This window comes from Physella acuta, unplaced genomic scaffold (assembly GCF_028476545.2).
Source record: "Physella acuta isolate Inbredline_101_S28 unplaced genomic scaffold, ASM2847654v3 ptg000443l, whole genome shotgun sequence".
Taxonomy (NCBI): Eukaryota; Metazoa; Mollusca; class Gastropoda; family Physidae; genus Physella; species Physella acuta.
In genome coordinates, this window is record NW_026731962.1 from 37,048 (window position 1) to 50,028 (window position 12,981).

Sequence of the window (12,981 nt, forward strand, 5' to 3'; positions counted from 1 at the left end):
CAAGTATGGATGAAGTAAAAGATTTCACATATTTAGGCAAGATTGTTAATTATGAAGGAGACTAAAACACTCAAATCAAAACATTCATATCTAAAGCCAAGGAAGCCTTTGCAACCATGCAAAAAACATAGCGATAGGAGAAAATCTCCAAGACCAATGCAGACTTTTCAAAAGTAATATCCATAGAGTTGTATTGTATGGCAGCAAATGCTGAAAAGTAACAACTGCCACCAGCAGATCTCTGGATTCTTTCCAAACTAAGTGCCTACAAAGTATAATAGGCATCCACTGGCCCAACACATAAAAAAGAAGAGAGCCCTGGATAATGCATGTTTTAAGAATGAATCCAGATGACATCACAGGATTGGCACTTAACAGGACATCTCAGGGAAAAAGAAACCAGGTAAGGCCAAGTGAAATGCAGAGGTACACAGCAGAAAAGCAAAAGACAAAGGCAGGACTATCTTGGGGGACTGACAAGAAAATTTCCAAAGTCTGGCAAAAATGGAAAGAGTTTTCTGTGTCTGTTCTTGGGAACTAAAGGGAAAATATCATGACAGATCCACTAATTATTTTGTATAAAAGGAGGAAATATAGTAAATAATAATTTTAAAACATAACTAGCATAAAACATATGTTTTAAACACACAATGACACATCATATTTGAAATCCCACCTCCTACTGGTGAGTACACATTTGGTATAAAAAAAAATGTGAAAAAAAAATAGCATTTGTAATCCAACACACTAGATCAAGACTTGATGACCTTCTACTGAAAGCTTAATTAATCTTTATTTTTAAAATTGGTGTAACTTACATCAGTAAAGCTCATGGAACACATGGTTGTATTAGTAAAGCCTTGGCCTAATATTTTCACTAGGCTGCAATTTCCACTCTGTGTGTCACAAGTAACATTACTTTGACCATCAATGGCAGGTTGAGGCATGCCAGTTGTACTGCAGTCAGAGCCAGTGTAATTTAAGTCACAGTGACACTCACCTAAAAATTAAAATAATATACATGGTAATAATAAACCCTTTAAAAAGAATTTAAAAACATACTTCTAAAACAGGATTTGTGCTCAAAGTGCCAGTTCTTAAAAAATTTCAACCTAATCATATTCTATAGTGTCAATCGAGCTAAATCTAATATCAGCTAAATATATGAGACTGTATTCTCTAAAGGCACTTCTTCAAGGAGTAATTCAATTAACGTAATCTCAAGCACTTACCAGCACTGTTAGTATTAGTTATTAAATTCAAAAAATAATATTTTAAATTATTTAAAAAAAATTAAAGGCTTTTTAATAAAGTAAAAGTTAAGTGAAAAAAGCTACAAAATCTCTACCTAGCAGACAAGTTCCATGGTTGCTACAATTTTGTGGACACAGAGTATCAACAATAGGTTGTGCTGTTGGTTTCACTGATGCATCAGCTGTATTGGGGTCATTCCATAATGAGGAGTTAGTAGTTAATTTATCCAAACAAGTAGTTTTTAGACTGTCTACCATAGAATCCAGCCATTGATATGAGCCTGTCCTGCTTATATCTTTAGCACAATTGTTTATTTCCTCATTCAAGTTGTCACCAATGTAACGTAAACATTCATCATTTACTGTAGAACTCCTGTTTTTGCATGATTCAGTTGCACTTTCCAATGTAATATTTGATGAAGTCTAAATAGTGTAGAACAAACATTTATGTTTAGTCAATTATTAAAATTTGTCTCTAAATGTATATACATACATAGAACACATATATATATATATATATATATATATATATATATATATATATATATATATATATATATATATATATATATATATATATATATATATATATATATATATATATATATATATATATATATATATATATATATGTATATATATATATATGTATATATATATATATGTATATATATATATATGTATATATATGTATATGTATATGTATGTATATGTATATATATGTATATATATATATATATATATATATATATATATATATATATATATATATATATATATATATACACACACGCACACACATATACATGCACACGTGCAAACACACGAACACACATATATATTATACTAGCCGTCCCGGCCAGGCCCTGCTCTGGCTTCTGTGAAAAACCTTTCTGTTAAAGACCCTTACCTGTGTGTTTATTAATCATCATAAACACGGCATTGCCCACCCAAACCACAACCAACCAAAACAACAAAACCCAAACATAACGCTAACACAAATACAAACGAAAACAAAAACCTAACAAAAAAACCAACCACAATCACAAACACCAATACAAACACAAAGAAAAACAAACAAAAAAGCAAATGAAAACAAAAACCTAACAACAAACCCAACCACAACCACAAACACCAATACGAACACAAAGAAAAAAACAAACGAAAAAGCAAACGAAAACAAACCAAATCCAAACCCAAAACCAACCACAAACACAAACCCAAAGAAAAAAACACAAACGAAAAAGCAAACAAAAACAACCCAAACCCAAACGCAAAACCAACCACAAACACAAATACAAACACAAACCCAAAGAAAAAAACACAAACGAAAAAAGCTTAATAATCGACTATAGTACCCCAACTTATTCATAGTTTTTTTGCACTCACTTAAACGAACGTAGGTGCCAAACCAAACCAAATGAACAATTATAATACTCCAAGCTTATTCGTAAAATACCTACAACATTTGCACTTGATCAATCCCCACTAATTATGTAATTATTTTTTTCCCCAACACCAAAACAAAGTAATAAAAAGTAAATTCTTTTCCACTAATGCAATGTTTTATAAAGGGAAGTAATTGTGTTTTTCCTAATTTATCAAAGGGAAGTAAGTGCTAAAGGACTCAATATAAATAATTTTCAGACATAATTAGAATGTTTGTTATTTTTTAAAAATTGTGTTTAATGAACATGCCGAAAATTATTACTATCAGTTTGAAAAATGAAAATTATTTCCCAACACTTTCAATAGTAATTTTTTAACTCATAAATTTAGAGTATGAGCACGATAATTGATCTAACACTTAAATCCATAGAAGTATGTCAACGACAAACATGTTTTTTTTTTTATGTTTTTTTTTATTTTTCAGTCTGTGATATAGTCGTAAGTTTGAAAGCGGACTCTAAACCCCAAACAAGAAGAAGAAGAAGAAGATATGTATTTTTACATACAGAATTGAGATTTATATATATTATATACACTATGAGATTATTCATTAAAACTCATATTTTACTGCAAAACACTTTTCTGTTTAAGACAAAACAACTTTATAAATTAAAGGCTTAAAAAATACAGAGTTCTATGCACTTACTGGTGTAATATTTGTACTGAACCCTAAGAAGTCTGGATTTGATGTTTGACGACGTTTTCTACCAGATGTTTGCCTCTGCTGTATACCAGAAGACTTTTCATATGAATAAGCATCTAGTAATGACTGTGTGATATCAGTTCCTGAAACAACGTTATCCTTGAAATAACTATAGGAGTGGCATAGAAATCTTTCAGCATGAAAAAAACTCTAGTACTACTTTTAATAGTAGTGTAGTAAATTATTTTATTTAGGATTAAAGTACCATTTTATCATCAGCTTTCTAATAAAGTTTTTTTTCCCCTCCTCTCTCATAAACCCATATTGGTAGTGCAATAAATGTGTATTAATTAAGTAGGATACCACTTCTAAACATATTCACAGGATTCTTTGTTTGGTTATCCAACCAGTTTACAGTACCTGTTATACTAACTCCACACTCTGCTACATCTGTAAACTGAGAGCAACTGCTAGAGCCAGATGAACCACAAGTACAATATATTGCTCTGTTAAAACTTGCACTATACTGGTATCCATTATAGAGTGACTGAGAGGAGTTGACACTAAAAAATAATAAACATAATACTTTGTACTACAGTGAGAAAAAATGAACCAAATTAAAAATGATGTACAGAAAAAAAATTAGTATGTATGACCAGCTAAATAGTATATTTTGCAAGTACACATTTTAAATTAACCTCTACAAGTACATATTATGAACACATTTTAAAGGCAGCATGTGTTTCACTTTAAAATCTTTATTGAGTGTAGATAGAACATGAATGTAATACAATACAAAACAATTGGGTATAAATAACATAACACTTCTCATGCAGGCTATACAGATTCCAAATTCACTTACCTCCATGACCTGCTAAATGTATTAGGCTCATCTATTCCAGTGTCACTAACTTGATAAAGAACATTGTCCTGACCCAGCAGATCATTGGTTTTATTTCCATCATAAACACCACACAAACCTATGGAGATGTAACACATTGAATATTTTGTAACATAAACTTGAATAAGATATTCTTTAACCCTTAAAACCATATGAACCAACACCAGTTTACCTTTTACATTACTCAAGTCCAGAGCTGATGGCTTAATATACACATTAACTGATGCACCAATAGAGCTGGTCACTTGCACAATAAGTCCAGAAGGTAGAAAAATCTGGGTGGGGGGAACATGTTTTAGTTTTTTAAAGTTTTCATGGTTTATTAATTATTTACTCTCTAATAGTTTCTTGATGCCCAACTTCTTTTAAAAAAAAAAAAAAATTGCAATTATCGGCTTCTTATTTACTACTTACATATTCTTACATAAAATTGCTATAATTAACTACTTACATATTCTTACATAAAATTTGCTAAATTAACTACTTACACATTCTTACATAAAATTTGCTATAATTGATGTAGGGTGTTATATTCTAAGGCAGTGTTTGAATTTAGTGATTTTATTGTATTTGTATTAATGTCTTAAAAATTAATGTTTAAATAAAATAGTACCTTGACAGTGTCACCATTATCCTCTTGGTAAATTTTTGTATTTGAAATATTCATAGTTTTCAAGAAAAGTTTTATTTCTAGTGGATGCACATTGGAATTGATTGTTTCACATCTGCTGACTCTAATAACATTATCTCCAAACCTTGCTGCAATACCACATGCACTTGAGCCAGCTCCAGTTCTATAGAAGTAGCCATTTATCTAATAGAATAATTCAAAAATAGTAATATGAAATTAATGACATATAAAATATGGTTTGTCTAGTGTGAAAAAAGGTTTGATAGCCTTTTGTAGCCCCTCTTACTGACCTGAATTGGTAGAAATCTATGAAGGTGTAAAATGTATTCTCCAGTAGACATAACATCATACACCCTGAAGTAAAAAAATAACAATTTTAATTACCTTTATTTTTAAACATTTTGAAAAAATGTATCACATATAGAGACAGCGTTAAGAAAGTAATAACAGTATTTGCTTAGCTGTGGGTGTTTTGTAGAAATATTGAAATTGTATCTAAGGTCTAACATAAAATAAATTTTCTTTTTCCTACCAAACACTGAGATAAATTAAAATTGCAACAACAAAAAATTTTAAATGAATTTTATTTTTGGCATGTCAAAGAAAGTTTTTAAAACTTACGTATTGTCATAACTGTAAAGATGTGGATCTCCAACAATTTTACAGAGGGCGTTCAAATCTTTACTTATCACAGTCAACTATAATTTAAAATTATATTGTTTAATATTAGGTTTCATAGCTTTTTTAAAATTACTTCTTATTAAATGCAGATATCTTACAAAGTTAGTATTCAATTATTATTATTATAAATATATTAATCAAAAGGATTTTAAATTGTAATTTTCTTTTCAATACAAGTAAATAAGTAAGCCACATTATAAATTAAGCTTAAGATATAAAGGCCAAGGGAGTTTTGAGTATTTAAATTGTATTTATTCCAGTCTTTTCCATAGGCCTACACCAGAAACAATGCAAATAAACATGACATAAGCTATGCAACTTTCATTATCAGTAAATTAGATCAGTGTGAAAAATAAAACTGATTTAAAAATTAGTAATATTACTCACATTAAATGAGTATATTACAGTGCTGTTTGGGGTGCTCCCTGCTCTTTCTACTTGGTAAGCCTGAACTGTCACCTTTTTATCATCTCTAACAATACCATCCACAACAGCAGCTACTTCAAAACTGACATTAGATGTCAATAAATCTTGAGAATCACAAGTGTTTTTAGCAAGTGATCTTACCACAACAATCGGGATTGATGATTCTCTGAGACATTTACTGGGAACAATCATAAATCAAAATCATTAATAAAATAAAATCCAGAATAGCCATGTAACTAGCATAAAGTGTTTAATTACTCTCAAATAAGTCAACAAAACTGACATCTTCACACTAAAATAATAAAAAGCACTTTTGAAGTGTTGGAAAAATGTCTTCATTAAAATACCAAATTGTGTAGAAACCTATCAGTGTTATCACAAGAAAATTACACATTAAACTTACTTTGGAAATTCAGGGAGCAATGTCTCTAGGTGTATACTAATGTTACAGTCTTGATTATATTTCAAGTTGCAATAAGTTTCCTTTGATATTGAAGAACTGATATTTTTGAAGCTAAATGTCACAGTGGCAGGTGTGCTTCCCTCTTCAATTGCGGTGGTAGATAATGTAGACTACACAACAAAAGAAAATATATAATGTAATCTAGTAAGTGTGTTGCAATATACATATAAAACACTTCATGTGGATTATTCAAAGCCTACTTAATTATATGACAGAGCTACTGAGGGTTCTGACAACAAACTTAAATTATAATATATACATTTTAACAATGTGAGTGGGTGGATGGTTTATTTTGCAGTTATTTGAATATGGGGGTAGCAAGCCTCACTGAATGAATAATTTTTGTTAGTGTGGAAGATCTGTGCACTTCTGATAAACATGGGTATAAAGTTCATTAGATAGCAAGATTCAATTCTTTTTTCCATTTACTATGAGCGAAAGAATGTTGTGAGGTGTGGTCTTCACCACATAGAGGTATTGTGAGGTTTTCTGTAAAGAACATATTTATTGCTTTTATGTTATTTCCGGGATCTGTGGTGTTGCATTTCTAAGCCACAAGTAATATGATTGTTAAACTCATTATATATCTATTTTTATATTTTGAATAGTAGCCTCAATAGTATTAGGCATAGTATATTTGTGATTTGGTGAGCCATAAGTAGTTTAGTTGTTTTAAATATCAGTCTTAAATTCAGTCAATTTAATTATTGTTTGCAACCATTTCTTTGGATACCTATAATAGGACCTCAGTGGAGTGTTTTGATAATTCATGCAAATTTTAGCGTGTTTGATTGTGTGGGTCAATAAGCTGTGGGTTGTTTCTTTGTGGATAAAACTGACCTTAATTTAAATTCATAATAGCTTGGTCACTTATTTTTTATTATTTAGCAAATCTGTTATGCTGAAGTTGCTCCTTATAACTATATTTAAACTAGTTGGTACCATGAGTGACCATGTGTGTTCTTGGTAAGACTAGGTTGGCTATGCCATATTGTTAGTAGTAATATATTACTCCAGGGCTAGGTAGAGCTTAGTAAATGATAGCAGAGCTTAGAATCTGATATGTGTGTGTGTGTGAGTGTATTTTCACTCACTGTTTGTATGTGCATATTTTCATTTATATTATTATTTATATATTGTTATGATGCATGTTTGACTTGGGAGATCGGTGCGCAGGATTGATGGTGCGGCCGTATATTGAACGAGTGAGTGTGTGACGCTGTACGCAAGAAAGTGACGTTTTAGTGTGAGTTCCGTTGTTGCCGGGGAAGAAGATTGAAGTTAGTCTTGTCCATGTTATGTTAGGGTTAGGTTGTCTAGTTGTAGTATCGTTTGTCCAAGCTGTCCGATGTCCATATCTTATTGTGCAATAAATAGAGTTAGTAACCGATGTCATTCTGTCAAATCCTTCGTAAGCGTTGATGTCGTCGTGTCCCAAGATATACTGTAGCATAGCTAAACATAATCAAATGGTAGTGATATGGAAAGATGGTATTGGATCAGGTAGTTGTACCCTCTCACTGCATAACTGTGGTACACATATAGAACTCAGCAGTTATTATATGATTATTTATATACGAGAAAAATGGCCCGTTGAGGAAGGATACACCGGGCGCTAGGCTGATAGTGCTGTCTCTTTTCTCTAAACTAAAACCACCCCAGCCCCCCCCCCCACACACACCCCCACCCCCCCACACCCCCCCACCCCCCACACCCCCCCCACACCACCCCCCCCCACCCCCCCACCCACCCCACACCCCCCACACCACCCCCCCCCCACACCCCCCACACCCCAAAAAACATGTATACCGTCCCATTCAACGAAATATAATTATATACTTTTTCCAGTGTCCGCCCCCTCCCCGAAAATTCTACCCCCACCCCCGAAAACTTCAAGTACCCCCACCACTCTCCGGGGAGGAAAAAGTCTAAATTAAAACCACCCCCCCCCCCACTCACCCCCCTACCCCCCCCCCCACCCCCCCCCCCCCCCCCCTCTAAAAAAACATGTCTACCGTCCCATTCAACGAAATATAATTATATACTTTTTCCAGTGTCCGCCCCCTCCCCGAAAATTCTACCCCCGCCCCCGAAAATTTCAAGTACCCCCACCCCTCTCCGGGGAGGAAAAAGTCTGAAAGAAACACTGGTGTCGCGCTTAGCCACTACGCGAAGAATTGCATTAAAGAAATTGCGAGAAAACCACTTTTTAGATTAGACACATTAATTAGGCGGTAATTTTATTATAGAGTATCGATGAGGAAATTTCTTTTGAGTTGGGGAGGGGGGGGGGGGGGGGCTCATACGTTCTTACGCGTGGGGTGGGGCTTCGCCCCTACTCGAAGAATTCTATGCAAGAAACTCTTCATGCAAACCATTTAGATTAGACAACATTTCCTTTTTTTCAATGTTTCAATGACGTCATTACATTACTGTGTGCACTCTCTGGTTTGAGATTATGTTCTACTCTACGCTAAATGTGTCGACGTCATATTTCGTTTTTCGAATTACTGTGCAGGTTTTTAAATTCCTTGTGTTTTCTCTAGAGCGTTCTTGTCAGACAGATAGATAGATAGATAGAGAGACAGCGAAACTATTATTATAGATTTACCTATTTTGTTTCTTTCAGGTTATGTTAATAACTTGACTGGGTGTTATTTTGACATGTTTGGTTAAGTTTAAAATATTTCACATTTTGTTTTGTTAGGTGGAAGTTGATTTTTTAAAAACACATGTCATTTCGTGGTATTAGTTAAGGGAAATAATCATAAATAGCCTTGTGGGTATGCAATTGCTAGTCTTTGTTTAGCTCTTGTGAGGGAATGGAACCAGTATTTTCCCTGGGTCATGTGACCTCAGGAATATCTAGGTAATTTCACTTTCGTGATGCTCAGTACAATCTCAGGCTTTGAGTTATCATGACTAGATGCTCTAACGTAGTGGCAGTGTGTGAATGTATAGGCCCTATAGATCTAATGAAGGTATGGTAATTTTATACCTGGTAGTGGCAGTTTGTGAATGTATATAGATCTATTGAAGGTATGGTAATTTTATACCTGTACTTGTGCTGTATGTTGGGTACTAAAATTTTGATTATGTTTCATTATAACCATGTAATACTTGATGGCAGTATATTTTCATACTGGCCTTACCTTGTGAATAGGAAGTATTTGGATGACAAGGCTGTGAGGCTTTTGTTTCAAGTCTCAGTTTTATTTCATGAGTTTAAGAATAACTTATTTTTGTACACTATTTTTGGGGTATACACCCTCTTACACCAAAATCATTCTAAACCTTTCTATGTTATTGTAAAGGTTATTATATAGTTCATGATAATAGTCATTCTATACCTCTACCTGTATGACATGTCTATGCTTGGCTGCATCCAATAAAGTGTGTGCATAACACAGGGTATATGCAACGAAGTGTGTTCTGTGTTTTCTCTCAGGGTCAACCCATTGAAGCACTAAACCTCAGTGGGTGACCATCACATCAAATAAAATGTATTAGTAGTTCTTTTGTTTTTTTTTAACTATATTAAGGTTAGGATTTAACCACTGTGGGTTTAGTTGCAGTGATGACTGATAGCTTATAGTCCTGGTAGAGCTTACATAAAGGATTCAGACAAATGAAAGTAACTTAAAGATGAAGAATAAAAACAAATAAATCCTGTTATCTCTCTTTAAGTTTCTTATGTTTAACCTACCTGTATACTTAAGCCACTGAGGGAAACTTCTTTAGGTGAACTCTTAATATTTTCACAAGCTGAGTAATAAGCCACAACAGAACATGTTATCTGCAAAGTATAAAATAAGGATTATAAAAAGTTGTCTAGAAAACATCTGCTCAAAATCAAGGATAATAATGTTACCAATTGATTCATACATTTGTTACACCTAGAGATAAAACTTACTCCATCTTTAGATATTTTTTCTTTTATAGTCTGGTTAAGTGGACTGAAGTTGATGCTGTTTGTTTTAGCAGTGGTATTGAAAGCAGACAAGTCAGATAAACTGGTTTTCCAAGTAACTGTATAAACAACTCCAGTTTCAGAAGTTGGAGCCTGAATGTTACAAGTGAAGTGGGAAGAGTTTCCAACTATTGAGGGATTGCCATTTATCTCTGGAGGAGCTGATTAAAAAAAAAAGAAACAATTTTAACATACAAAAAAATAATGTTAAATTGAAACATATATTGCTAGTGGTCATCTATGTGTGATAACCCACACATGGGAATGTTTGGGGGATACAGGACATAATTTCATTAAGATTTTTTTTTTAGGTGGGGAAGGAAGGGTTATGTTATCTTGAATAACATAAATATCTTTCTGCTGTTTTAAAATGTTAAAAACATGTTACTCTTTGTTAAGATGAAGGTTGGATAAGGAGGGGAAGGTGGAGTTAATGCATAATTTAGAGGCAGATGCTGTTTTTCTTTAAACCAGTTTGTCTTAGGACAGATTGTTAAAATTCATCCAAAAAAGTGTGACCATTTATTTACAGCACCTGGTATGATTAATGCATTAGTTAACAGGGGTGGGCAAAGTCCGGGCCACATGTGGCCCACCAGAGTTTTTTGTGGCTCACCAGACATTTAGAAAACCCCCACCTTGAACTGAGATTTGCTTCATGTCCGCGACCAAAAGTTTATCTTATATTTTTTCCATTAGAGCGGCTATGTCAATGCGCATACGCAGGCAGTATAAATACGCACTTTTCCAGTTTGTCAGTTTTATTTCAGTTTTGTCTATAGCCTATGCAACAGTAACATTTATAAATTTCCAAAATTAAGTGAAGCCATGAACCCTCAGAAAAAGTGTGAAATTTGTGATGAATCCCATGTGTTTAATGAAGAATGGACACACAAATATTTCTTTGGTAATACAGGCAAGTTTTATTTATTGATTTTTATGATACCATTTATAATTTTTCTGAAATGAAATGTATTGTTAACTAAAGAATACAATAATTTTAAACAGTGCGGCCCTCCACTACCACAAAGTGGCTTTTTGAGCCCAAACAATTGCCCACCCCTGCATTAGTATAATATAGCTGATCATAACAAAAACTGTGTTAAAGGGCTATTATGATTCTTTTACTTATATTTACCTACCTGCACATGATGTTGTTGAGGGAGCTAATGTGAATACAGTTGTTGATTCTTGTGAACCTAAATATGTACATATATTATTACAATTTTGAAATGTATGTTCTTGTAATCACAATGAAACAAACTTTACACACATATTTTATAATGTGATTTTAAATTTGCAAGCAGTAATATGCATAAATTATTGAAGCAGTAAATATAGCAAAATTAAAAGTGCAGATATAAGAGCATATATATTGATAGAGTAAAGCAATATTGACATATTAGTATACTGGTTAAAAAATATGCATATTGAAAATGTAAAAATATAATTTCATCTTAAATAAGAATTAATGTGACATAAGCAAGTAAAAACATCTTGGTTAAAAAAAAATTGTATTAGAAAATGTAATAGTTTTCAAATAAAATTAGAAAAATAGATGGCATAAACAAATATGTGAGTATTACGTTAATAATAAAAAATCATGCATAAAAAAATGTGTCACAATTATTGCTTGTAATGCAAAAGTGTATCTATTATCTGCCTGGTAAACAGTGATCGCTTTAAAAAAAAAGAAAACTAAGAGTGAAAATAAAAAGAATAACAAATAAAATAAACAGAGTAAAAGTGATTTTTACTTAGTGGACTGTCTAAAGATTCAAAGTAAAAAAGAAAAAAAGGGTAAATTATTAATTCTAGTTGTAAGAGAAGGTAAAAAAAAAAGTATTTCTGTTTTGCAAGTAGGTTACCTGAACCGCTGGTTGCAGTGTTGTCCTGACCTGTTGTTACTGATCCAATTGAGGTGGTATATGTCATGTTACTGTCTTGTTGCACTGTTGTATTAGCTACATAGGTTGTGGTAGTGGTTTGATGGGCTGTGGTTGTATCTTGGGTTGCATTAGTATCTTGTTGGGTTGTAGTAGTGGCTGGTTGGGCTGTGATGGTGGTTTGTTGAACTGTGGTATTAGCAGGTTGGGTTGTGATAGTGTCTTGGGTTGTATTAGTAACTTGTTGGGCTGTGGTAGTGGTTTGTTGAACTGTGGTATTAGCAGGTTGGGTTGTGATAGTGTCTTGGGTTGTATTAGTAACTTGTTGGGCTGTGGTATCAGCAGGTTGGGTTGTGGTATTGTCTTGATGGGCTGTGGTTGTGTTTTGGGTTGTATTAGTAACTTGTTGGGCTGTGGTATCAGCAGGTTGGGTTGTGATAGTGTCTTGGGTTGTATTAGTAACTTGTTGGGCTGTGGTATCAGCAGGTTGGGTTGTGGTATTGTCTTGATGGGCTGTGGTTGTGTTTTGGGTTGTATTAGTATCTTGTTGGGCTGTGGTAGAAGCTGGTTGGGATGTGGTATTACCAGGTTGGGTTGTGGTAATGGCTGGTTGGGCTGTGGTTGAGTCTTTGGTTGTATTAGTATCTTGCTGGAATGAGGTAGTGGTTTGTTGAACTG

The 12,981-nt window shown here is 33.3% G+C and overlaps 1 protein-coding gene across 1 annotated transcript in view; it reads right to left on the reverse strand.

The window, feature by feature from the left end:
- Positions 1–12,981, reverse strand: part of LOC131943142 (uncharacterized) — a 120,031-nt gene that overhangs the window by 2,812 nt on the left and 104,238 nt on the right. The window contains exons 175-189 of the mRNA XM_059303147.1: positions 12,286–12,952; positions 11,560–11,616; positions 10,361–10,578; positions 10,154–10,243; positions 6,388–6,557; positions 5,946–6,162; positions 5,499–5,575; positions 5,168–5,231; positions 4,860–5,060; positions 4,419–4,521; positions 4,208–4,325; positions 3,766–3,908; positions 3,349–3,488; positions 1,349–1,676; positions 819–1,000 (exon numbers count right to left, since the gene is read on the reverse strand). Of these exons, the coding sequence (XP_059159130.1) occupies positions 819–1,000; positions 1,349–1,676; positions 3,349–3,488; positions 3,766–3,908; positions 4,208–4,325; positions 4,419–4,521; positions 4,860–5,060; positions 5,168–5,231; positions 5,499–5,575; positions 5,946–6,162; positions 6,388–6,557; positions 10,154–10,243; positions 10,361–10,578; positions 11,560–11,616; positions 12,286–12,952 (2,775 nt within the window). The remainder of the gene's footprint in view (positions 1–818; positions 1,001–1,348; positions 1,677–3,348; positions 3,489–3,765; positions 3,909–4,207; positions 4,326–4,418; positions 4,522–4,859; positions 5,061–5,167; positions 5,232–5,498; positions 5,576–5,945; positions 6,163–6,387; positions 6,558–10,153; positions 10,244–10,360; positions 10,579–11,559; positions 11,617–12,285; positions 12,953–12,981) is intronic.